The sequence below is a fragment of the Pleurodeles waltl genome, chromosome 4_2 (assembly GCF_031143425.1).
Source record: "Pleurodeles waltl isolate 20211129_DDA chromosome 4_2, aPleWal1.hap1.20221129, whole genome shotgun sequence".
Taxonomy (NCBI): Eukaryota; Metazoa; Chordata; class Amphibia; order Caudata; family Salamandridae; genus Pleurodeles; species Pleurodeles waltl.
In genome coordinates this window covers 819,647,345-819,674,954 of record NC_090443.1, presented here as the reverse complement: position 1 = coordinate 819,674,954, position 27,610 = coordinate 819,647,345, and the positions used below count along the sequence as shown (strand labels likewise).

The window sequence follows — 27,610 nt, the reverse complement described above, 5'->3', positions numbered from 1 at the left end:
TCCCTTGATTTCCCCCATCTCCCCCCCCCCCAACAGAATGTTATTAAAGCTTTTCAGACCTAGACACTCATCAGAGCTCCAGATTTTGTTGCTGCCCCAAAATAACAAAAATCAGGCAAGAAAATGCCTGCTAAGCCTCTTGGAACAATTTTATTGGCAAAGCCCTACAGTACTCACATGCACTTGCAAAAAAGCCCTTATACGATTGGACAACAGGATCGCATCCCACTGAAACAGTACACACTGTCAATATATAATGCATCCAACAGTACAATATTCACTGACAATATATGGCGACATTACAAATTGGAGATGTGCACTCTACAACTGCTGCCAGAAACTCCATGCTCAAAGTACCAATTCCATTAAGAGCGTGTTGGTATTGCTCCCACTTGATATACATTACCCCATAGACCCTTGAGAATGTGTTATTTCTCCAAAAATTGTCATAAAAGTAAGAAAACGTCCTGCATGCGGAGGTGCCTTCTCATTCTTGCTCTACAACTTGGCCTAGAGTCTGAGACCTAATATACCTAAATTGATGGTAGCATATGTCATTTTTAGGTCGCAGCCTACCAGAAGGTGTAGGTCATCTTCAGAAAGTTGACCTAGGAATGCATTCTGCTCGTTGATTTCCATTGGCTTTGTGGTTTGTAACACACTTTCTGGCTTTCCATTTGCTGGCTTTTTTTACTTTAGGCTCTCCATGTTCAGTCTTTCCTCCTGTTGCCTAACCTGTGTTTATGGCATCCTTCCACAAACTTGCTTTCTGTTAACAGGCCTTTAAATCTTGTTTTTAGCTTGTTACATTTGCTGTGCCTTCAAAGACAGAGGTTAAATGTCAGGTGCTGTTTTCCAAGGGCACTTGTTTACTTTACTTTCTCTGACTTCAAAGTGAGAGGCTTTATGTGACAATCTTACTGGATACTGCTGGTGGAAAGAGTTTTTTTTTATAGCACACAACAAAATTTAAATGAACTATTTAAGTATTTCAGAATATATCAGAATTATGAACGCACAAATGAAGCACATTTTTGTTGTTTCTGAAGTGTGTTGGAAACCAATACTTTAAAATGATCAGAACAAATCATTAAATTAGGTGATGCAATTTCCACACATTTTTGTCCGTGCACTGTATAGTTTTATCAGTAAAACTGTGTCTGTGCAAATGTAATGGTCATTTCAATTGAGAATGTGTTGTCTGTAATGTCAGTTTGCTACCACACCATGAATACCCCATTCTACTCTTCACCACTCTACATCACTGCACTCTATGCCACTTTACACTACGCCTCTTTACTCTACCCTGTACCACTCTATGCCAATGCACTCTTCGCCACTGCATTCTACACCACTCCATTCTAGGTCACACCAATCTACTTTGCACAACTCAACGCCACTGTACGCTGCACCACTCTGCAACAATTCAGTCTAGGCCAATACAGTCTACACCAATGCACTTTACTCTGTAACACTCAACTCGGTGCCTCAGCACTGTGTACCAATCCATTGTATTCCACTCAAATCTACTCAGCCACTGCACTCTACTCCACTCTGTGCCACTCCACTCTACTCCACGTCACTCCACTCTACTCCACTCTGTGCCACTCTTAACCACTGCGCTCTTAATCACTGCTCTCTATGCCACTTCTCTCTGCCTGCCACTGCTCTCTATGCCTCTGCTCTATATGCCACTGCTCTCTATGCCATTACAATCTATGCCACTCTAAGCAACTGCGCTCTACCTTGCACCACTCAACTCTGCGGCACTTCACTCTGCTCTGAAACAATCAACTCTATGCCACTGCACGCTACACCTCTCCACTCCACTCTGCGTCACTGCCCTCTACCCCACTATACTCTTAACCAATGCACCCTATGCCAATGCACTCTACACATCTGCACTCCGTTACTGCACTCTGCATCACTGCACTCTGTCCATAAACTCTGTGCCACTCTACTATTCACTACTCCACCCTACGCAACTGCACTCCATGGCACTATACTCTACACTGTACCACTGTGATACTGTACTCTGCACCACTCTACGTCACTGCACTCTGCCCCTCGACTCTACTCTGCTCCACTGCCCTCTGCATCACTCAACTCTGCACCGTGCCACTCTGTGCCACGCCACTGTGCACAACTTTACTCTGCTGTGCACAACTCTAATCTGTGCCACTCCATTCTATGATGCTTCATTGTAAGTCGCTGAATTCAGTGCCACTGCACTCTCACTATACTCTAACACTCTACACCAATGCTTTTCTACACCAGTCCACTCTATGCCACTCCAGTGTGTGCCACTCTACTCGATTCCACACTGTGCCACTCCAATACATGACACACTCTGCCACTCCATTCTACTCCAGTCTTTGCCATTCCACTCTACACCACTGCACACCGCTGTCCGCTATGCCACTAAAGTTTAGCTGTGCTGAACAGCAGTCACTCTGGTGAACAGCATGGCTAAAACACATTGGCCAAGCCAGTAGCTCTTGCATAGGCGCAACCTATTGGGTTTGCCAATGCTTGTTTTATTTGCCCCAAGCCATTGGTTAGTACATTGCTAATTAAGTAACCCACAAAGCACATACAAAAATATGGTTTTCTCTATAAGAATGATTAGCATAGCTACTTTGTCACTTAATGACAGCATCATTGACTCCTTGTTAGCAGTGTGCTAGTTTACAGATGAAGCCTGGTATATGTACAGGGCTTTGTAAATTGATTTTATATATGGCCTCTGACTGCTTACTTTGCTATCCACTGATTGACAACAGAACAACTGCCTTGTTTTTTCCTTTGAGGTAGAAATTATACAGCCCTAGATGAGGTCTGCCAGAGTGAGTAGAACTTTTGACATTAGGTCTGAGGAGGTGTCATGTTGCTTCTTATGGCATCATCCACCAAAACGTTCTTTACTCCTAAATTACTCCTTACTTGGACAGTACGAGCACTAGCATGTAGTTTTGGGAAACCTCCACAGGGTAGCCCTACCATAGTTGAAGTCTTTCTGTCATATGGAACTAACTGAAAGCCACACCCTAAAATGTCTGAGGTTTCTCAGAACTCAGTGTATATGGATTAATTGAAATCCAGGACAAAATAATGAATATCTGAGAGTAAGGAGGTGGAGGGGACGATTTTACTTATGTCATGCTTTACAGACCAGTCAGACTTAGGCCATTAGTTCACTTCATTTGGGGGGATAATGAGCTACAGAACGTTAAGGCTTTTAACCATTTACAGAGGAAAGCAAGAAACTGACTGTGACATAATCGTAGGAGCAAGTCCTTCCAGATGTAAGGAGCTTGCATACAGAATAGATTTCACCTTTTTGTACTCCTTTATTAAGTTGAAATAACATGGATCTAGAGAATGGAGCGATCTAAGAAGTTTTTCTCAGAAATTCCACCCGACTAAGTGGTGGTGTTAGGGTAGGTATTTAAATAAAAGCTGAGCAATTTTAAATCTGTCAGTCCTTCTTGGGCAACCTGTTTGAGATGTGTGGTCTAATTGTGAGACGCACATTGTAGGCTTACTAAGAACATACAGAGGGGTGCAGCCCCACCCGTTGCTTACAATTGTTTGGCTTTTATGTCACTCTCCTTTGCCTGCTTCTTATGTATCCCTGCTTGTCGATTTGCATCTGTTCCTCCCATGAAGCATTGTCTCTTTACCACCTTTTTGGAATGTCTGGTTTCTATGCTTCCACTGCTTGCTTTTCAGGCACATTTTTCTTTTGGGTTGAGCACTCCATGAGAGTGCATATGTTTTCCAGCTGTCCCCCTTGTGTACTTCCCTCTCTCTTCACCTCTCTGGACCGTTTTTGGCCCCGGTGACCCCATCCCCGAGGGCCCAGTGCTATTTTCTGGGTGAGAGGGACATGCAGCCCCTCCTCCTCAGTCTATTTCCGGGCCCTCAGACCCTACCCTGGAGCCCAGCTGCAATGTAAATTGGAGGGGGAAATTTTCCCCTCCCCGTCCCTGGGCCGTTTTCGGCCCCAGAAGGCCCATCCCTGAGGTCCCAGTGCTATTTTCCTGGAAAAGGGGACATGCAGCCCCTCCTCAGGCCATTTTTTACTCCTCGGGCCCCATCCCTCAGGCCCAGCTGCTTTGCAAAGGGGCAGGGGGCCATGCAGCCCCCCTCCCTGGGCCTACGTTGGCCCCAGTGACCCCATCCCTGGAGCTCGGCATCATAACCCCAGGCTGGTTTTGGTGCTGGGGACCCCATTCTCTGGAGCCTGGTACTATTTTCTGTGGTTAAAATAGCACCCCCCCTTTCATCATTATCAGTTCTGGGGACCCCATCTCCCAGGGCCTGGGTGCATTGTAAAGGGGCCCTTGTCCCTAAGCAGCTTTCCCCTAGGGCCTAGGCACAGTAATGTGGCCCCTGCGACCCCAGCCAGTTCCCTGTCTATAGCGGGATCCGGCATTGATGATAATGCTAATAATGCTGCTCCCTGAGGGCAGGAGCAGATTTTAGATCCATTTCCCTGCCTGCATTACTGCAGGTAGGTCAACACCTCTCAAGTCTGCTCCCAGCGGACAGGAGCCATTCTTCAAGCTGCTGCCATCTGGTAGCAGACTTGGTGTTTGCTCCCGCTTTGCAGTAGATTTGAAAAGGCTTCCACCAAGCGAGAGCCAACACAGGTTTCCCTGCCCCGTCAATGCAGGCAGGGGAACCACTATGTCCCAGGTACCACGGTACATAACCTGTGAGACAGTCCTGTGGGATGGAATCCCCAGGGCCAGTAATGGCTCAGGGAGGGGTGCTCTCCCATTTACAATGTGGCCGGGGATGGGGTCCCTGTGGCCAAAAAACAACCCAGGGAGGGGCCCGTGTGCCCTCCTCCCCCACAAAATAGCACCGGTTGATGGAGGCCCCAGGGAGGAAATCTGCTTGGGAAGAGGAACTATGCGCACACCCCTCCTCCAAAGTATATACGTTTGTTTCCTAAGGTACCTATAACTCGCTCCCTTGCCATGCACAGTTTTCTCATCAGTAATTTCACTGCAGGTGTTGCATTGATATTATCAGTGATGTGATAGATGTCATGAGTGATGTAATATATGAGGTAACTAGCAGTGCAGGGCGCGATTTCTAGCTTCCTTAGGCACGAGTTATTGTTTATTGAAATAAATGTAATGATAACAGTTGAATTTCTATGGTTTTGTGTGTGTGTAAAATCTGAAACTAACTATAACGTCCCTGTAAACTTTGATTTTTAGTAATTTTCTTAGATTTTTTTTTTTTTTAACTCTATTTCCTAACTTTAAGTTTCCTGTAACCTTTTGTCTTTTAGTGGAAAAAAATCTATATATATATATATATATATATATATATATATATATGGTGTTTAGCCTAAATATACGGGTACGCCTTTCTGTTTTTTTATTTGTCTGGTTTGTTAATAAGCTTTGATGAATACAGTCCCATATGATGTCATGGAATAACTATTGCTAGCGATTTCCCAGAGGACCTATGGATCATTCAGATATGAGAAAGGTCTTATTAACAGTAACACTAGACGGGGGACTTAAACGAATTTGTTTTTCCAAAAGGGTCAAACAATGTCACCCTGGTGTCAATAGTCGGCACTGATGGCATTCCCCACCAAATAAAGTGTCAGGAATGGCGCTAGCCTCGCAGCTCATGGAAAGTAACAGCTGATGGGTACCAAGAGCGGGGGGGACGGTGTGTTTGCAGTCCGGCCTGTCATCGGGTGACTGATGAACAGAGGGCTCGGATACCTGATACCGCCCGGCAGCGGGGTAGTTGACAGCATGCTGAAGGCATTTAATATGTCAACATTGAAGCAAGTGCCCTAGTTTGAAAAATCTCGCGGGAAATGTTAATTTTCTTGTACGACTCGCGTCCTATTTATCTCAAAACAACATTATTAGCAAATACTTGATATTAGTTGGCATTAATCGACTATTTCATTAAATCATACAGTGAATTGTATATTTATTCAATGTATACGTCTCGTGCATTCAGTCTTTAATAAAATAAGGTACCTTTTGCATCAGCTATTCTAATTGGATTGCAAATGGCTTCTGTTTTCAGCATTTATGTTCTTTGCCTGTGTCCCCGAGGTACAGAATGCCTCATAAGAAGCAACATCACCTCTTTCAATGTCGGCATAGTGTTTACTGCAGCTGTGGTGAAGTGTATTGTTTACATTAATAGAGAAGAGAAATGGGGCATGCTTTCAAAGTTACCCATCAGGGCAAGAACGGTGCCTTCTGCTGGGCATGTCCTTGCAGTACACCGCAATACAAGTGTTACCTCCGATGCCGGTGACTACGCCCGCACGTTGGCACAGAGGGCATTGCCCTCCATGTACTCCCACAGCCAGTGATTAATTTGTGCAGGTGGTAGGATGTTTTGGGGGTTGGGACCGAATTTTGATTACCAACCTTTGAACCAGAAGAAGAGTGAAAAAGAAGAAATAATGAGAAATAGACGCGTTGAAAGACGGTGACCGAATGAGAAAGTGGGGATGAAACAGAACCCTGCAGGAAGGCTAAAGGGGCGGGAAGTGTAGGGAGGTGGATGGAGAAGGCATGCGGTGGAATTAGATGTAGGCCGCTGTGGTCTTCTGCAACCACAGCAAGCGGCAGACTCCTGATATCTGTGCTGCCGTCCTTGGTGGCAGTTTTGACAAAGTGCCACAAAGAGGAGCTACTCCATTAGCTCTAACTTGTGAGTCATAATCTTAGTTTTTTCTGGCTAAATATATTATTGATCACAGGATACAATGCTTAATTTGTAAATAAAAACGTGACGGTGCCCAAAGCCCTCCTCTTAAACACAGGGCTGCTGCAATTAAATGTGTGAACAGGGAATACTGAGGCAGGGTAATCCTGATGCCATCTCGGGCCTCTTTAATCCGTTCACAGGCACTCCCTGCCCCTTCAGCTCACTCTTGCAGCTTTTTGCTTTCTCCCATTGTGAAGCTTTATCGTTTTTCTCTTCCTCCGGCTTTCACATGTGTCTCTTACTCGCAGTAAATGCTTGAGGCAGAAGAACAAGCGCCGGCCCTCAAAAGTAAGTGCCGGTGCTCAGCACCGGAAACAACAAGCACAAATTAAGCACTGACAGGATAACATCCAGGATAACATCCAGGAGAAATAGAGTCATTGAGACAGACGTTTAGATATTTCACTACTCCACAGATCCCACCGACGCAGCGGCACCACCAGTTGGTAAAGATAGTGGGTAAAGTGTTTTTGTAGTAGTAAAACTTTAAACATCAAGAGCAAGCGTTGATAATGATAGTACATTTGTGAGAACAAGCCAGGGCCCGTGCGAGTTCGTAGTCTACCTTCTGCCGCTGAAGTGTTGCCAGTTGGGGGTCCGCCTCCCCCTCCATCGTGTTCGTTGAATTAGCCTGGTGGTGAACGAGAGCAGACTCTCTCGGATGCCTCTAAGCAAATGAGATCAGTTGCTGCCCGGGATGCAGATTTCAGATCACAGAATCTGATAGAGAAATTGCTCTACGAGTAGCGCGAGCCAGTTGCGAGTAATCTCTCCAAGAACAGTTGTTTGCAGTTTCTCTTTGATATGATTACCCTCTAATGGCCACTTCTGGGCTGTGTGTTGGGCTCGTTAACCTCTGACGCTCTGTACCCAGGAGCTGCCTGGCAGCACCGTGGCACATGGACGCCATGCGAGGAGCTAACCCCGGATAAAACACAGAAGATGGGCACGGTCTGCAAGGGCGGCTGGCCTCGGGCGGGACACGCTTGCATGAGTTTAGCTTGCACAAGTCCCTGGGACATCTGAGTGCTCAGTCGCCTCATTGCCGATGGTTGGCCGGTCGTACCTTTTGGAAACTCTCTACTTTGCATCTTTTCTATTCTACCCAACATTTATGATCGGGAAAAGTAAACCAGCAGACAATGTGAACTAAAACCCAGGCCTGGCTCGCACTGGACATAGGGCAGCATTTGATCTCATAGCCTTCATCACTGAATGTAGGTTTTGGCAGTAAAAATAATTCCGCAGTGTGGGTTCAAGAACAGGTGTTACCAGAAAGGGCTCAAAATCGAAGCGTACCTGTAGCGATCCACATTTGGTTTGCAGGGTATTTTGGAATTCTTTCAGAGGCTGACCAAAGTGACCCTTGAGCGACCAAACTGGAATTACATTTGCTTCCCATGCTGAAGAGAGAGGGGGCTGCCGACTACATTGTCGATTTCCATTTGCATCCAGTACAGTGGATGTTACTGTCCCATGGCAGACACTAAAGTCTTGGGGAATCTTGCCTGGCCTCTACTTCTAATTGAGAAGCTGCGTAGAGGACACGTAGACCTGTTTCCATCCAAGATGAGACGGGCAGAAATCCATGGAAATAGCGCCGTTCAGTGGATAGAAAGAGAAATGCATTCGATATTTCTGCCTGACATGCTGGTTCTCACAAGAACCTTCCTTCTGAAGTGATGTCTTCATAAATAAATATATTAATTCCCACCAACACCCAGATCCTTTAGGCTAGACTCCAAAAGAAGACTAGTCCTACTTGGACCACTAGACGAGTGTAAACATTATCAACAGTACTGTCCTGACACTACTTCGTTCTGCCATTTTCTAGATTTTTTTGCATGACAGTTTGAAAGTAGTTCATTTGAAACCATAAGATATTGGTAAGCGTCCAGTCACACACTTCAGATATGCGTTATGTTGGGGCCTTATTTGCCCTTATGCTGAAGTTCACGGCCATTGGAGACTAGTGGGTATTTCTGCCTGACACACAATTGAGGCGACTATAATTAAAAATGCATATTGGAAGAGCCATTAAGAATAAAACAGAAGGGGTAGGGAGACCTGGCTTTCAGTGATTTGCCGAGTATCTATAGTGTGAAGCCCAGGAACTTGGTCCCGCACATATTGTTCGTTTGTCCACTTTTAGGACCCGCAGGATTGTTGAGGTGTCAGAAGTGTTTGAATATTTACCATTCTCAAAAACTACAGTTACGTTTTGCTGTCGAAAAACGTTTGCAAAAGACATTACATGATTTAGTTGTTCTGAAATAAATCTAATGTATTGATGTTGCATTTTGTGTGGCAGATCTGTCTAGTAAATCTTTTTTTTGTTTTTGTTTAAGGAAGCATTAGGGAAGATGCCTGCACACTGTAAGGGATGCTCTGCTCTGCTGTGGGCTGCTTGAGAGGGAGTCGAGGTTTCACACGAGTCATTACTTTATGAAGCGAATCCACACATCTGTGTGTTTGTAATACATCATTTAACAAAGCCCATTAAGAATCTTTGTACCAGTTTTCTAATGTGAGCGAAGTTCCCTGTTAATGTGATGATCCTTAGAGACTTGTAACTGTTCTGCATCGTTTGAAGGGAGCAATTCCAGCAGAGCTGCCCTGTCTGCGGAAATCTGATTATTCTCCCACCAGGGAATACATCATGGTGAAGTGCTCCATTAATATCACTCCTCAAATAAAGTTGTTAGAACACCCACACGCACAATTTACTTTTAGAGGAGAGTAGTAGATTGCTCCTCGGAATAGCCAACTGGGTGATAAATGAGGGCAGTGGCTCGGTTATGGACACCGCATCACCTATGCGGTAGTTCAGTTCACCGCTTCCGTGTTACTCCTTACATTCAACGCAGCACATACTCAGTATGGAGTAATGATAGTCTCTGCAGAGGGAGGTGTAGTGCATATTTAGGAGACTGTCCTCTGATTCTCAGAGAGCTGACATGTTTAGATGGATGCCACATGCAGCGTGGTGCAACAAGTAGGTAGTGTACTCCTGTTGCTGCCCTATCTAAAGAAGGCCTTTAAACCGCAAATACATCAGTTTCAGCCTACTCTCCAAGCAAGAAGTATGGGCTGAATAAAGTCACCTACTTGGGAATAACTTCTGCCTTGCCTACTAATACAAGCATCAGGAAAAGGGAATTATTTTCTCACTTCACAAATTTAGCTTCTAAAAGTAGGGACTCAAATATTGTGATTTCAAAGTGTTATCTAGAATTCCAGGATGAAATAGTGTTAGTCCCCGAGTGCCTTTATCGTGCACGAATGAATACATGGCTTGTAGAAGAGTGCCTTAATCCTCTCTTCAGAGTTCAGGGCATCATTTACAAGTTGACCATATTTGCTTTCATTTTTCCATCTGAATTTATCTCTTAAATATGATGTTTGACTAGTGAATTCTTAGGTTTTTATTTATTCGGATCACGAAACACAAAAACAAAAAATCTTCCCACAAGTATCCAACAGTGGCAACCATTTCAAAACTCAAAGGGTGGATAGCGAGGGGGGGGGGGTGAGATGGAGGGGTTTGGGGAAAAACAAAACAAAAAAAACACCTGTCCTGCTGCTAGACGCCTTGCTCCTCTTCAGCTCCTGATGGTGTCACAGCAGTCCCTGGGACATCAGCACAGGCTCCCCATGCAGTCCTGGTGCTGCTCTCATGCTATACCTAGCATGAGAGCAGCACCAGGATTGGTCTGAGTGGCTTTGTCTGCCGCTCAGACAGTGCATTGGGAGTCTGTGCTGTTTCTTCAACCCGTCTGTGCAACACAGCTGTGTTAGAGAAACCTAAGCCTGCATGTCGTTTGGGCCGGCCTAAGACAACTGGCCAAACTGACATGCGCACTTTTAAGTGCACTCCACTTTTCCTCCCCGCTCCTGTGGCCCAGGCTTGCCCCTTCGTGCACACACTGGCTCAGCCAGCAGGTGAAAAATAAAAGGATAATAAAATATTGTTTAATTTTTCGGCTGCTGGCTTTTAGCCAGTGGGGCGATGCTGCTCCTTCATTGCGGCGGAGCCACTGCTGGTATCCAGTATTTTTCTTGAATATCGACCATTCACAGCATTCAAGTGCCCATTAAAACACTCGGAAACATCGCATTTATTAAACATTCCTTTGTTTGAAAACCCAGAAACCTCTTGTGTACACAGCCTAATACCGCAGAACGTTTTCATCTACGTCGCTTCTACAGTTGTTCTTCATCCGCTATTAGTATCACAAGGCCAAACCATTGACATAACTGTTCGAAGACATATCAGTTGCCGCAGTCTAATAGTTACTGGTCACTTTTCTCCAAAAATGTCTTTGCATCTTCCTGCTTGTATCTAGCTTTCTTATTCAAAAAAATCAAAAGGCATACACCTATCTATTAAACACGCTTTTATTATCAATGTCAGTTACAAGTTTATTTTTTGGATCAACCACCCAGACAGACTACCTTTTAAAATGTTATAGTGTACAGGTTTGTTTTTTGGAACAGATGTGTTTTTGGGATGTGATGCACACCGATGTTTCAGACATTCTTGATTTTGGCATTTCCCTTCTGCACATTCCTCTTTTTCTGCCATTACATTCAGCTTCTTGTCCTACGGCTCACTTCATGTCAGCAGTTTGGTCCACATCACGTCTCTGGCATGTTTTTTGATTTTCCATGTATACATGCCTGCCTTCCATTTTTTTTTTTTTTTTTTTTAAATTTCATATTTAGCCTTCCCAGCCTCTGCATGGATTTTCTTAAGTTTGCGAGTTACAGCTTTGTCTTCACTTACAAGTATCTACTTAATCTGCTTTGATTTTAGTGCAATATTCATGTTAATTCGTTTTCTATAAAATCAGTTAATTTTTGCACTTAATTTTTTTGGTTGTGTAGCCTCTTTGTAAATGGCCCCAACCGCCGTTAGCTGCTTAGAAACCTCAGTACAGCCAGCATTGGCTCCGTCTTCTGCTAGCAGATCGAGTGACCGTGCAAGCAAATCTTCCTAAGTATTCCTTGGATCTGAAAGAAACCCTGTGGGAGAGGAGAATAACATCGAAAAGAATCACTCCTGAGTTCAGTTCACTGTAGGTGGAAGATATTGTAGAGCTTTATACGGCTGCTTACTGCAGGTAGAAGAAATTAAATCACTCATTGCACTTCAGATACAGTGCATGGTCGTGTCTGCCAAAGAGTGATATGTTGTGATGAATTAAATATGTCCCTCCTAGATCACCTTAGAAATATGGTTTCAGTTCCTCCAAAAAATGAATAAACCTCACCTTCCTTCCCACCAATGTTCTCCTGCCCGTGCTGTTTTCGACTTCTGACAAAAAATAAGACTATCCTACCTACCGCTTTCTTCAAAGATTACTTTTGTGGTTGCTTATATGCCCTTGACACTGTTGATGCTGACCTCTCTTTGTAATGTTTCTCTTGTTCTTTGCGAAGTCTCTCCAAAAGGTTAAGAAGTGATATCTTTTTTTTCAATTAGATTTTTATTAGTTTTCAGGAAAACAGCTAACACACAACCATAGACACTTTTTTCTCACCTCATGAACTAATCATCAAGAGGGAAAGATCGACGCGTTTTTGGAGTAGCCATAGGAGAAATTCATGCCCTTCAAGTACTCCACCAGGGGGTGCCACTGACTATTGTGTTTCTGACCTAGTTCCTTAGGTTCCCTAGGTATTTTTTCCATGGTCAGCAACTGCCAGATTTTCCTAGCCCATTCATGCATTGTGGGAATGGTTGGTGCTTTCCACTTTACAGCGATCAGTTGTGTAGCTGCAAAGGTCATATTGGTTATCAATCCCCAGTCCACCTTGTGCATGTGCTTGATCTCTGGCGGCTGTAGATTGAGTATGATGGTAGCTGGATCTCATCGTAGCAGTTATCCCAGACGGGCGGCACATATAGGGGCATAGCGGCTGGGAGGGGGACAACAGCATAAAGCTTTTTTTTTTTTAAAAAAAAGAAACTTAGCGCCACTGCCTTGCCGCTCTTCTGGCTCCCACTCCACTCGCTGCTGGCACAGGCTCCCAGCCTGCGACCAATCCTAACACTTCTCTCACATGAGAGCAGCGGTAGGATTGGCTGGAGCGCCCTGACTTGGCGCTCCGAGGCAGAGTGGAAGCCTTTTCCTGCTCTTTTCAACCAGGCATCACAATGCTGAGTTGGACAGAACCCAGTGCGCGTGTGTGTTTTGGAGGTGGAGGGGGAGGTGCTCCTCATGCCATAGCGGAGGAGCCGCGCCTGATCCCAGCACTCCTTTGATGTAACTGAGGATTTCTTCCCAAAAGAGTCAGACGTTGGCACTCCCACCAAACATGGAGTGTTGGTTATCTTTCTGCATCCCCTCCAGCATAGGCCATAATATTCTGTTTTAGCTCATAGGGTGTAATAGGACTGTTCATAATCATTTTATATATCAGTCCTTTATTCAGCACGCTTCCACAAAGAGATGGGATGTTAGCCCAGAGCGTCTGCCATTGGTCGTTGGTGATAGTTCACACCCCAGGCAGCCCTGCCACTTTCTCATGAATTGCAATTCCAGAGCAGTGACCATGTCTAGTAGAGCAGCAAATATACTAGAACTAGGGCCTCTAGAACCACTGTAGGCTGTGAAAAGTTTGTAGAAATTAATAAAGTAAATTTATAAAGTGTGATGTGCTTGTACGGGTTGCATGCAGTTTCTTGCCTACTAATTATTTTAACTGAAAATAATATTGTGCAAATGCATTTATACACAATGCATTTTTTTGCCTGATTTAAAGATTGAAAAGTGTTTGAATATTGCATATTAAAGGCATTTTATTGCGTGGTTTCTACTATTGGTATGGTATTGAAGAGCTGTACAGAGGCATATACATATTTATTTTTATTTACTAAGCAGAAATAAGCGCTCAATAAAAAATCACTTTCATAACAATCACATCAGAGAAGGTTTTATGTAGTTTAGGTGCCAACTGTTAGATTTTTTTTGTATGTAAGGCACATGATAGTTGAAGGAGCGGCTAGCGGTGGTAAAAAGGGTCTGGCAGGTGAAATTAATAAAAAAAAAAAAACACTTACCTTCATCGTCACCGCTGTCACCTCCACGCTGCTCCTCTAATGCAGGAAGGATCTCCGGAGAGAGCCTACTGCGCATGTGTGTTTGGCCGGCCCGTGACAGCCGGCCAAACATACATGTGCAGTCAGGGGGAGTACAGTGCACGTAACAGCCTGTGGCCAGCCCCTTTTACTAAAGGTTTGCTGCTGCTGGTGGTGGGTGCGGTGGTACGCTTGGAGGAGCCGCGCCTGGATAAGTGAAGGATAAAATGGAGACCAGACAAACATTTAACAGACTAAACAACGTAGTACCAGGCATATATCTACAATTTTACATTGGGGGTGTTAGTATGAGGGATTTGGCGTGCAAGAGTGAGTCAGCTATAATTAGTTATGCCCACCTTTAAGCATCAGTATGTACGTCTTTAAGGGAAATCTCAAAATGTGAATAAGGGGATTTGCTGCCTTTAAAATGGAGGCAGTGCTTAATTTGTGCCGGTGTATTCTCGTGCTCGGCACCAGCACTTAATTCCTAATACCAGCACTTTTTTGATGAGAGTCCACCACATGGTGACTGCGTATTTTCATCAGAGCATATCAGTTTAGCAATTCAGTATACACTAATTATGATAGTATCTCCCCCCCCTCCCTCCCCCCCCCACAGTCGTCAGTAGTGCCGTTATGAAACCCTGGCTGGGATGTTGGCGGTTACAAGCTGTGGTGGCACCCTAAGTGGTACCTTGGGCTCCGGCATATATGTTTTTTTAAATTAAGCTTTGACTGGGGTCTATTCCAGCAGCATTGTTCAAAAACCTTAATTGAACAGAATCATAAGAGAGCACAGAAAGGCTTGAAGTCTATAACAAGACTTGAGTCAGTCAAAAGAAAGTTGCCAGAATGCAAATATCTGCAAGCAGTTGAGCTATGTAGCTGAGGGATAAATTATTTATAGCTTTGAAACCCAGAAACCGTATTTCTTAACTTGCCTTTGTGGAAGATGATGTAACAATGCACCCAAGAAAGTTATAAAGGGTTCTTATAGCAAAGATTAATATTTTATCCAAAAGAAGGAACAAGCAGCTAACAAAGGCCAACTAGAAAGCTGTTGCAGTAACCTAGTTTCCTCAGCGTTTTGGCTGGATGAAAGGTGGTTTGGATGCAGCTTTTATGTACATCAAATACTTTGTAATTGGCACAAGTGTCTGTGAAATGTGGTTTTCTGGAGTCATAGTGGGTTGAACATACAAAGGTCTCTGGCCAAGCGTGCAGGGGTGAGTTTCAGGGAGAGGAGGGCCAAATAGGAGTCTGCAGATGCAAGGGTTCTTATTTAGCATGAAAGAAACTATTTTCTGTGTTTGAGACTTTTAAGGGAACGGGTAGCTAACGAGTGACGAATAGTTTGGGGGCGCAGCGTTGAGCCTTGAGGAACACCGCCTGACAGTGGTGTTGGGCAAGAGTGTGATAAACACCGAAAGACAGAAACTGAGCAGTCAGACATAGGAGGAAAACTAGTTGTGTGGTTGGTTACTTATGTCCAATGCAGAGGATCACTCCTTTTTGCTTTCAAGTAATGGATATGAGGAGCATTCCAAGGATGAGGAGGAGGCGTGGTTGGGCTGATGGTACATAACTGTCAATCACTAGGCTTATGGTGAAATTCAAAGCAGCTGTGCAGGTAGTAGTCAAGGAATGAGAGTAGAACCCCAGGGGAGGGTACTTCCTTTAGGTACTTGGATGTTTCATGGTGAGGTGTTTTTTGGTGGGGGGCTAAACCAGTTGACTGTCATATGTAGGATGGACGTGGTCTGGTGTGGATGGGTTAATGCTTGGCAGTGTGCACTTAAGAGTTTAGTATAGGACCAAACGGATTCCCATGAATGTGAATCAGGAGACAACAAGCTTTCAAAGTGAGGGTCTGATAGAAATTGAAGAAGGTCATGAGGATGTAAAGTACCAAAAAGGATTTTGAAATAAAGTATTCCATGTTGTAAGTGTTCCCGGCTTCTTTCTGGTTCCCCAGAATGTTTTAAACCCATACCAATGATTTATTTTTTCAATTTCTACTGATCTCCACAGTCTTTTCTCCATGCTGCATTGGCTGATGCGAGGATCTATCGTTACTGTTTGGCACAAAAGTAATTTCATGTATTTTTTTTTTTAAAGGTATTAAAAGTACCCTCGTTTTCTAATGTCATCATGACAACAGGGAGACATAACGAGAAGATGTCCTTTTGTTTCTCTTGATCACCTCTTCTGCACACTCACTTGTACTTTAGGGTCCACCGCCTCAGTTCCATGATAAGTACTCAAGTCCTGATTTTCCAGATCTCCGTGCACATTATCTCCATTTAACATTTCACTCCATTAACTTAAAAAAGCTCCCTAAATTGCACTCTGGAATCAGTGGCGAGAAAACTTACTGCTATATTTGAAATGGCGCAATTCAGACTAAAAGATAATCAGAAAACTTTACTTTCTGGACTCCTGCTTTATCATCCTCCTTGTCCTCACTCATAGATTTGTGAAAAATGGGACCAATTTATAGAACCTTGTAAGACTATCCAGAATGTGGTAATTTTGGGTGATTATAATTTACACTTGGAGGATAAGGAGTGCAGAGAGACCATCACTTCTCTCGATCACATGCAGAGTTTTGATTTCATGTCCTTGAGGAATGCCCCCACTCATAAGGCGGGACATACCCTTGATAATATATTTTCAAACATCCCAGATGCTGAAATTGGGAAAATTCCCCTGCTCAGCTGGACAGACAACAAGGCAATTACCTTTACGATTTTACCACGGAGAGTAGGAAAAACAACTATCCCTCTGTAGATGAGATTCATCGACTAGGAGAGATGTAGAATTTTGAAAAAGAATGAACCTTCTAGCTTTTTAACTTCTTTCCCACCTGTACTCGAACAAAAAACTTTGAATGCAACTGAAATCATGATCTCCTGATGATCCATGTCCCCCTAAAATCCTCCAGCTGGCACCAGATTTGATTGCTACGATTCTAGAAATGGTCTTTAATCCGGTGATTAGCTCTGGAACCTTTCCTCAGTTATGAAAAGAGGTGATAGTTTTTTTTCTTTAGAGGGATAACTAACGGAGCGTTAGATGGTCTTGAAACGTAAGACCCATCTCGCTGCTGCCTACTCCAGCAAAAATTCTAAAGAAACATATGAACTAGAGTTTGACGGATTTCATTGCCACACTGAACATTTTTGATGTTGCTCAAAACAGGTTCCATATTGGACACAGCACGGGATAATCGGCTTTGGTGATTGCGGCAGACATTATTCAGATTCAAGTGGACCAGGGTGGAACTGCCATCTTGGTGATGCCAGATTTATCAGCAGCATTTGATATGGTGTCCCCAACCCGCCTTCTACATAGATTGCACCAGGCAGGGATAAGGGACGCCGCTCCGGCTTTGAGTTCTTTTCTCACTGATAGAACTCATGCAGTCAGCTGTGGAAAGTTTAGAACCCCCTCACCCCCCTCAGACTTCCATGTGGAGTTCCACCACAGTCTTCATTAAGCCCTATGTTATTCAACCTACATGTGGCTTCATTAGCATCCCTTTTGCAGTCTTTTGGCTTCCAGGTGCAGTCTTATGCAGACTATACATGGATCATTGTTTCGAAGTCTGATTATATAGAGGCTGTGGCCGAAAGGTTCAAGGAATGTATGGTTAATATTAGCGGTTGGATGAAGGAGAATTGCCTTAAACTTAATGTTGAAAAAACAGAGATTCTAGGTTTTGGTGCACAGAATTCTGTATGGTCGGGGACATGGTAGCTTAATGCGTGCGGCCAGCTCCCCAACCCTGAAGACACTGCAAATAACTTGGGAGTCATTTTTTATAACAAGCCGGTTTTTTGACTCCCAAGTAAATAGAACTACCAGTACTTAGTTTTATATTATTAATATGTTGAGGAAAATATTCCCTTCTGTATCTCCTGAACTTAAAACTGCAGTAGCTATTTCCTTGGTAACCTCGAGGCTTTTCTACTACAGTGCACAGTATCTTAACATTAATAGTCCCTCCTCAGACATCTTCAAATGATTCAGAATGCGGCGTCTCCCCTGATCTAAAATCTATGAAGCGGCTTTCAGTAAGTAAGGGCCTTCACTCTGCATTGGCTCCAAATCCCTCAGAGAGTACTCTTTAAAGCCTTCTGCGTGGTGCACAAGGCCTTGCATCTGCAAGGGTTGCACGCTCTGAAGTGCACATTTCTCTGGTTTCACCCGGTAATCCCATTAAGATCATCTTACATGAAGGTGTACACACCAAAGTTTAGGGAGGCTGGATGGGTTGGTCGTGCTTTATCTGTAGCAGCAACCAAACTTTGGAATGAGTTACCTCCTCATAATAGGTTCCCACTCGGCCTTCCAGAAGCATCTTAAGACAGGATTGTTTTCTATTTCCTATTTTTCCCCTTTTTCTGGGCGCTTCATTCTGATAGTTAGTGCTTTTACAGAGCACACAATGTCCTTGGTTGTGTCAAATGCAAATGCACATACAAATGGCTTTGTTGGCCAATTCGCATATGGCTTAGTTTCCAATTAAATTTGAATTCAGTTTAATTGTGTTTTTAGAGCATAATGAAACACATTCCTCTCCTTACAGGTAGCCTTATGTGTTTTATTCAGCATTTTTGTTGTTCCCTGAGTTTATTCACTCACATTTTCCTACTATTGTCACCCTCTCTAAGTTACATTTTCTGTCACCCGCTCACCCCTGAATGCCTCTGCCATCCCGCCCCTCCTGAGGACACATTTGGCTGTCTTATTCCACCTTGCTAGTCTTGCTTACCTCACTTCTGTTCCATCTATATCCCTCAGCACTATAGAGCCGCCTACGGTTGCTTAAGCTCTCCACGTGCAACCAGTTTAGCATAATAGGACAGGACATGACACTTGAAACCCACATTCTTTTAACTAAGCACAACCAATGAAGTAATGTGCTGTCCATCCTTTGAATTGCTTCTCCAGGCTCTAGACAAATTACAAAACAATAGCGCAAATGATCATTAATTTAGATAAAAGATCTTTTTCTTAGCCCTGTTATTGGTTTGTTGGTCAGTTTCTAAGCAATTTTCTAATTAGCTCTTTAGGAATGTAGGGCTTAGGTTTGACTACGTGATGGAGAAACATTGACTCTTTCAATTTAACGAATGCTCATAATACTGCTTCAAGCTTTGATTGTAGGAGAGAAGAAAATATCAGAAGTCATTAAACTTGACAACTACAATTGTTGTTTTTCAGCTGGCAAAAAAGATCCGGGAGAAGTTCAACCGCTACTTGGATGTGGTGACTCGAAATAAGCAAGTGGTTGAAGCATCTTACACGGCACATCTAACCTCCCCGCTGACTGCAATCCAGGACTGCTGTACAATTCCTCCCTCTATGATGGAGTATGTATTCATGCATGTTACGCTTACTTTTAGCAACAGGGATAGTTGAGTAGTGGGAATGTAAACTCCAATTGTTTTCAGAGATATAACTGTTCGATCTGTGTGTGCCAAGCATAGGAATTCCCTGTATGGATAAAGGTTATCTTCTGGTAGTTGGGATTTTGATTGGATGAATTCAGTATGTTTCGTTCGAGTTTTGGAACGGTGGAGCCTGAAATAAATGTTGCTATACAGGGGGAAAATTCCACTTAGGTTCACAAATTGGCTTGAGGGTTTTCCCCACAAGGTGACTTTGTGAATATTGAACATTTATCCTACCTAAGAGTGAAAGTCCAGGCTTTTCTGTCAGAAGTCAGTATAGTAACCATTTATGCACACAATAATGTTGTGAGAAAACTTCAGCTAAACATCTGACAAACAAGAACTATGTAAGTGTATAAAAAGCTAATGGTTGCTGCCAATTAACCGTTGCACATGACTTAATTGACCCCCAAATTAAGGGTTCTTGTTTTTAAGAATACCGCATTTCTATTGCCTTCCCGTCCCTTCACTGTCTCAGAAGACTTGGTTATGTTTAGCTCTGTGTGGCTGCTTGCTGATGTTGCCTTTTGAAGTGTGGTCAAAGTGTATGCCCTGTGGTGTCTAAAGTATTCACTGCTCATGTGCTGGGCGAGGCTTAGATGGTTAATTGAAAATGAGGTGAAAAGAGGCCCATTCCTATAATTGTTTTTGCTCAAAGGTTTTTTTTTCATGCAAATCAGCCATTAGGTATAGAGCATAGTGACCCTAATGATGAGTTAACTACATTATTGCAAAGTGATCCAAACAAGGCGCTCTGAGAACCTCACAAATGTGTTGTAATGACTGCAGAGCTATACAGCCACACCTGGCCTGAGTTTTTGCGAAGGTGATCTAGCACAATCGACCATTGAAGATGTCCACTGACTTTTGGCGGAATTAAGGAGTCAATTCAAAGCCTTCTTTAACATCAACAAGGCCTATTGGAACAGAGATCCCATTAGTTAGTTTCATAATCTGTATCCCAGTTAGTCTCATCTACCATCTTACACTTTCCTAACCTGCAGACCGTCAGTTCAGATGTCAGAAGCATGAAAGCAGATCTATTGGCCTCAGACTCTGGAAAACCTTTACCCAAAGTCTAAAAAAAAAAAAAAAAAAAACCCACATCTAGTTCAGAAAACTACAAAAGATTGGACTTTTTAGGCTGATGTTCTGCCAAGCAGTGATGCGAACAGCGATGGCGGTTGCCTCGAGCGTACCTTTCTACTATGCTTGCTATAGCACTCCTTAACAACCACAATGTGACCTAGCCGTGTGATGTAAAACTCCCCTAAATAAATAACCAGTCAGTGAGATCTGCACTACGTTATATAGTGTGCAACAGGTCCTGATCTGCAACAGCACTTGTCATTTAAAATTGAGGACTACGTGGGGACCTGAAAGAAAAATTTAAAAAAACAACAATCCAGACCATATTTATTTTGAAAGATTTGATGAAATCTCACAAATTTGAACAACCAAACGCTGTATTATGAGATATTTTAATTAAACCTTTGTATGTTTATTTTTATACAATTGTGTTTGTTTGCCTTTTTTGAATGTTGATTCTCCTTCCTAAAAAATAAAAACCCCACCGAATGGTCCTGTAAGGTACTTAGGTCAGAACATCTTTAATATATTTAAAACATAGACCACACATGACAAAATCTAAAACTGTATAACCTTGGCAGATGAGAACTGAGTGATAGGAAGGACATGACATATCTTTTTAGGTTGAGCAGTCTGGTTACAAAAGACCTATTTATAGTTTATCCAGAATTTACAGCGGGCATAAAGCCTGGCCGTTGTCTACCATTGATTGGCTTTTTCACTGTTAGATTCCCATTTTTTCAGTGGCTTGCTGTCCATCTTCTGTGTGTTCCTCCTCTGAAGCACAGTTTCTTTACTTCTGTCCTTCAACCACTCACTTCTATTAAACTTTTTTTTTTTTTGATTAAGCACTTCATGAGAGAGCATGTTTCCCAGGTGCCTGCCTCATGTACTTCTCAACCCCTGCACTGCTGTTCTCCTATCTGTGTGCATCTCTAGCTCCATGTTCAGTGTTGCTCTCTCGTCCATATGCTTCTCTTCACCTGGCTCTCCATGTTGCTCTCTTACGAACTTCTCCCCAAACCTGTGTGGTGCTATCTCCCTCATGCTCCCATCCATCCCCGGTTGCTTTCCCTCAAACCCTCTCTCCTGTTACTCTATTGACTCACTTTCACCATTGCTGTTCTTTTTTTGAATATTCTTTTTTGGAGGGCCAGGCAGTAAATTGCTGCCAGCCCTCCACAAAAAGCTCTGCTTTTTAGGGACGATCCTGCGAGTGCATGCACTTGCGCATGCACTCGCATGAGGGAGACTGTTGTGTTCAGCAAAGGGCTTGGAGCCCGCCTGTCGCTCACCATTCGTTGGTTTGCGTGGCACTCTTCTTTACGGCCTCGTAATTCGTCAAGGCATTTCTGGCATAATTTCCCTTACTCTGTGTAGAGCAGGGATCAAGCACTAATTGATTTCAAATGAATTAGTGCCCGTCTGCTGCTCCCAACATGATTGAAGTAGTATTTTGTTCTAACTTCCAGTGCCCCACAAACAGAAGGCTTGTGACTGGCGAAAATGTGCCCAGCAGGACCAACAAAATTGCTCATTTTTATTTTTTAAAGCTAACTTTTTATTTTAAGTAATCTTTTCTCAGTTTTCACTCATGTTTTTTCTGTTTTTGCTCATGGGCGCTGTTGTCAAAAGATGACAGTTAACTTGTTAAAAAATACTCGAGACCTATCGCATTGCAAATGCTTGTTTACTGATGCTGTTCATCATCGCCAAAAAGCATTGGCCAAGCCAGTAGATCACAAAGGTGAGACATGTTGACTTTACCAATGCCTGTTTTCTAGTTATAGCATCATGGAGAACCCATTTTATGGGTTCAGTTATTGTAGAGTCAGTATATGAAGAAAGATGTGTTCTCACATGAAAAATTATATTTTAAGGGATATTTAGGAGGGATCAAAAGGGTAAAGTTGTAGACTGTTCTTCACTGTTGTTGGACCGTTGAAATAAAATGCAAAAAAAGTCCAAACTGGCTTTTGTTGTAGTCAGCTCAGTAACTTTTCCCACCAATTGCACCAGTATTAACCAAAATCAAAGAAACGGATGCATTAAATAAACTCTAGAATTTATGTCAAAAACTGGAGAACGCCTCGGCTTCATTTGTAACATTAGGACTACGCTATTTCTTCGTTTGCTCTTTGTATGCAACTCAGGGGGTATGGCTAAGAGTTTTCCTATTACTTGCATGGAAGATCTTTGATGGTTCATCCTCGCTGCAGTGCGATGTCACCATCCCCCATCGAAAAGCATACAAACGCCCACACATGCGCACACACCAGTTCGTCACGTGCCGCCCCATTTACTTTTTCTAGCAAAGAAATTTGATTTGCACTGAGAATTGATTCATACTGTAACCCAATTGGCGCTCAATTGAACATCATTTTTGATGTACGATTCAAAGAGTCTGCAAATGTATTTTATCTTTTTACATTTCTGTTCTCCTGCTTGTAAATCATGTTGAAGGAGAATAAAAATGACTGCAGCCTGATGGGAATTAAATGTCTGAAGTTCAAAGCACTGTGCACATCAGAGCAAACGTCAATCAAGTGAACATCTTGCAAGCCAGGCAGGGAGCGAATTTCTCCATGGGGAATAGATGAAAGTGGGAGTGACAGCTCTGTTTTCTCCCTCGGGATGCAGCTTCGATCAGTTCTTCATTAAAAAAGAATCCAGAAGGTTGGGGCACTCTTTTTTTAAATCATCTTCTTGAAGCTGAGTTTCAGGCAGCCTTTTGATCTCCTGAAAGTCAGCGAGGAACCCAATTATAAGGAGATATTTGGTATTTTTCTGGAGACAGTTTCGAAGAATTTAAAAATAATCACCTACATATTATCAGCTGCATAATTATGCCTCAAATTAAGTGTGACAGAAATTGCACCTGAGACTGTGTGGGTTGCCTTCACAATTCCTTAGGTAGCCAGCCCTTAAAACTGACTACACCAGGCCTCTGCAAGAGACACCAATGTCTTAGATTGTGGCTGTTGCTCTTTAAGGTGTGGAAAACTTTTATGAATGGCTTTAATTGTTTTTGTTCGCTTAAAATTAGTTCATCTTTTAATTAGAGCCGCTCGTGGCTGAATGTAACTTTATGCATGTAGTCTAGAGACTTGCACCTGCTCGAGTGGAATATATATATTTTTGCTGGTTTAAATTTTAACAGCATTACGTAATAAAAACAAATCATATTTGAAAATGCCTGCATGTTTAGAGGGGCTTTAAATCACATTATGTCATGCATTGGTCTGTTCAGCTAATATTTACATGTTTGGTGTTTGCCATCCCTTCATAAAGCATGGAGCAGTGGGCCATCCACTAAAGCCATTGGCCATCTTGCACCGCGAATGACTGAATTTTACCTGGCACATGTGCATATCCATCTAAAAACAAATACGATAGCACCAAGATTGATGGGCCAAAACTTGCTATTCACCGCGTTGATTATTTCCGTTCTTTATCCTTTCTTATTTTGTAAGTCATTCTAGTGTGTATAAAGTGTCTTCAGGTTACACGAATTCAAGGTCACTAGTTGACTTTCCTCATCTTTACCTGTGATGCACTATTAAAAAGGATGTCCACACCTGTTTTAAGTACACCCGCCTACTAGGAAGCACCTGTGCCGTTCTATTAAAAGTATGTCAGATAGTTATTTTTTATTTTTAAAAGATTTTTGAATTGTAAGTTTGTGGCCACCACATTTAGAAGTCATATGTTTTTTTCCCTTCTTTTTGTCATTTGTTGTCAATAATTTAAAAAAATGTATACCGATCTCACCAGTGTAGCGATGCAGCCGTGCCAGTGCTGATTCACAGATGGTGCTGGCCATTTCTTGAGCTTCTAGACAGCATTTCAAGAAAACTGAGGGAGCATTAAGGGCTTGTTGGGCTGGTGCATTGTCCTAAGACGGTTTTAAATCGGCGTGACACCTCATGGTCATGGACTCGAATTCCCACCGGTCATTATAGGCTTCTGCTCCTCTCAGCTTGATTAAAAAGAGTAGCATTGAGGTTGGTTACAGGAAACATCCGTTATATATCAAATAATGCTGAAAGACCTCTCAGGGGTGAACATGCACTCTACAAATACGCGTTAAAGATCTTTAAACATCTAAGGGCAGCCTTGAAGTGTCGGAATTAGTTTAGTGGGGTTGAGGACTGGTGTTTTTATGGCATGTCCGCGTTGTCATGTTGTAGGACCAGTTTTTCTGAGGGCTATTTAGGTTTAAGTTTTTATTTAGTATGTTCCATACCAAATTCTAGTATATTTTAGTGCTCGAGCATCGCCATAGGATTAGGACATGTAATAGGTCACATTCAGGTTGTCTGCAACATTCCGAATTGCCAAATAAACCAGCTGTAGTTGGTCTTTATGGGGACAAGTACCAGTCTAGTATGATTGACTCCCGTTGTCCTCATTTTCTTAACACCTGTGCTCAGTCTGTTCTTGTATTCATATTAAACTTGTACTTGCCATTTGTTGTGTAAATAGTCCCACAAAGGTTTGCAATATAGATGACTTAGTAGTGAACTGTATAGGTCGAGTATAACCCCTCTTTGACAGTGTGAATATATCTCTACTTTTGTGTGGGGGTAAATTGAATTTCTCTTGGTGCAGGGTGAAGGCTTTTGGAATGTCATTCACCAACACTCATTCAGTCGTGTTCCAGGAAACCCGGACTTCCTAACACAACATCCAACACCTGGAAGTCAGTTGGCATGGGCATCTTCCAGTAGCATGAATTCTAACCCCTTTCCAAGCATGCCCCCGACATAGTCAAAACAAGTAGATGCATATGCAAAGCATATGTTCTCCTCTGCCTGCCTTGTCTTTAGAAAGGACAGCGCAAGCTGTTTAATATGTCCCTTCACCCATAGACATGATGGGTGAGATCAAAACCTGTGGGCCCAGAGAACTTACAGGCTTTTTTAGGCCAAACCATTCAAGGTGGTTGGCATGGTGTCAGATTTGTCATGTGATCAGGCCTGTATACCACACACTGTCTGGGTAGAGGTATGGGTGCCAGCATGGTACTTAGATGCCATGCCTGAATGAGATCCACCGGCTTCTCAGGAAACATCAAGGTGTTCTTGATGGACATGTCTTTTAATGATTCTCGTCTGTTTGATGAGAAGGTAGAATTTGTCCCTGGAGCATTTTAAGGAGAGCAGGGCCATGGCACGCTCCTTTTCGAGGTTGGAACTTGGGCCCAGTCCATAGTGACCTAGCCACCAGGGACCGTGTTCTCCCCAATCTTCCACCCACCGGTCACAAACTGCAAGCTCCTTTAGTGCATCCTTACCAGTCCAAAGCCATCCAGAAGAACACAGGATAAACCACTTCCTGCAGGGGTGGAAATACATTACATCCAAGAATTGGGTCCTGCAGATTGTCCAACGGACTATGCATTGCCATTAATTTTTGACCCACAGCACCTTCCCTCTAAATCAGGCCACATCTCATAGAATCAGTCATCCATTTTCTGCCAGGAAGTGCAGGCTCTTTTGGTCAAAGGAGCCATAGAGAAGATGCTGGCCTCAGAAGTATGAACTGGGTGCTATTACCGCTACTTCCTGCTCAAGAACAAATCTTATCTGCCCTGGACCTTGAAAACTGGATGGTAGGGTAGTGTTGGACCTATTTTCACATCCCTGTACTGCAGGCCTACAGATGATACTTGTGGTTCAAAGTGAATCAGGAAGACTTTCAGTTTGTTTTCTGACCTTTTGAGCTGACTGGTGCTCCATGGGGTATTCACAAAGCTGATGAAGGTAGGCGCTGCCCATCGTAGGGGGTACCAGTCTTCCCCTAGCTTGACGACTGGTTAATGTTGTCAGGCTCGCCACGTTGAGTCGTGGACCATCTCCAGATGATTGCAAACCTCTTGACATCTTTGGGTTTCTCAATCAACCTGCCGAAGTCCCACCTTACTCCTTCACAAATGCTTCCCTTGATCGGAACCATCCTGGTTATAGTGTGACCTCAATCCTTTCCTCCGGACCTATAACTCCAGGACATTCAGGCTATGATGCTGATGTTTCAGCCTCTGTTGTGGGTCTCAGTGAGGGTGGCTGTGATGCATCTCTGCCTAATAGCCTCCTGCTTCCTTCTTGTCAACCATGCCAGATGACACATGCAGATTTAGCAGTGGAACCTGAATTCTCGGTGAGCCCAGCACCAAGGAAAACTGTTAGATTCCTTCCAGGTGTTGGAGGAGATTACAAAAAAACATCATGGTGGCAGCTCAACCATAATAAGACTAATGGAGGATAATTCTCCCTGCCACACCCAGAGTTGATGGTGGTGACTGAGCACAAGGCATCTTCAGACAATGGGGAGAACCCTGGCTCAATTGCTTTGCTACCACTGAAAATGCTTAACTGTGTGTGGTAGTTTTCAAAATAACTCACTCTCTCAAGAGATCCAAGCTGTCTACAGTGGTCCACAGGACTCTTGCATGTCTCCCCAACACGACCTCTCCTGCCCTGAGTTCTGAAGGTCAGGATCTACTGGGCGCAAGTCATTCTACTGCCTCAAGATTGGGCCTGGAGACTGTGGTACTTGGAATGTTAGGGCTTTAGCATCATTCCTCCAGTAAGGTTGCCAATACTGGAGGACCTCCTGTCACAGCAACAGGGCATGGTCTTTCACCCGGCCTGCACAAACTGCATGCTGATTGCACAGCGACAGTTAATCTCCTTTGATTTTTCCTTCTGTGTTTGTTAATGTCATTTTGGCTGATGGGCATCCTTTAATGAAATCTGTGAAAGCAGGGTGGGAATTGGTGCAGTGCCCACCAGTTAAACTTGTTGCAGGCAAAACTGTTGCATGTGTGGCTGTTTGATTTTGGTTTTTGGGCCTTCGAAATTTAGCTCTGGGCACAGTTAAAGGTTATTTGTCAGGCCTTTTGGGTTTTCTGGACCAGCCATCCTTCTCCCTAAAAGGTTTACAACACATCTCCACCTAAGTCCTTCATGATGCCATAGCATAACTTAAATGTGTTTCTCACTTTTCTAACATGTACCCCTTTTATACCAATGTACAGTTGCATGTTGCACCTACTCATTCTAAAAAAATGTCTTCTTGATTAAGATACCATCCACACACAGGGTGAGTAAACTTCAGGCCCTTTCGATTATGCCTCCCCCTTTTCTGGATAAACTGGTGTGAAGGACTCGAGCTACATTCCTGCCGTGACACCTTTTTATATTAG

General features: G+C 43.3%; 1 protein-coding gene across 1 annotated transcript in view; it reads left to right on the top strand.

Annotated features, from left to right (window-relative positions):
* CACHD1 (cache domain containing 1) overlaps positions 1 to 27,610 on the top strand; it is a 303,229-nt gene that overhangs the window by 154,406 nt on the left and 121,213 nt on the right. The window contains exon 3 of the mRNA XM_069232515.1: positions 19,085 to 19,233. Coding sequence (XP_069088616.1) covers positions 19,085 to 19,233 — 149 coding nt within the window. The remainder of the gene's footprint in view (positions 1 to 19,084; positions 19,234 to 27,610) is intronic.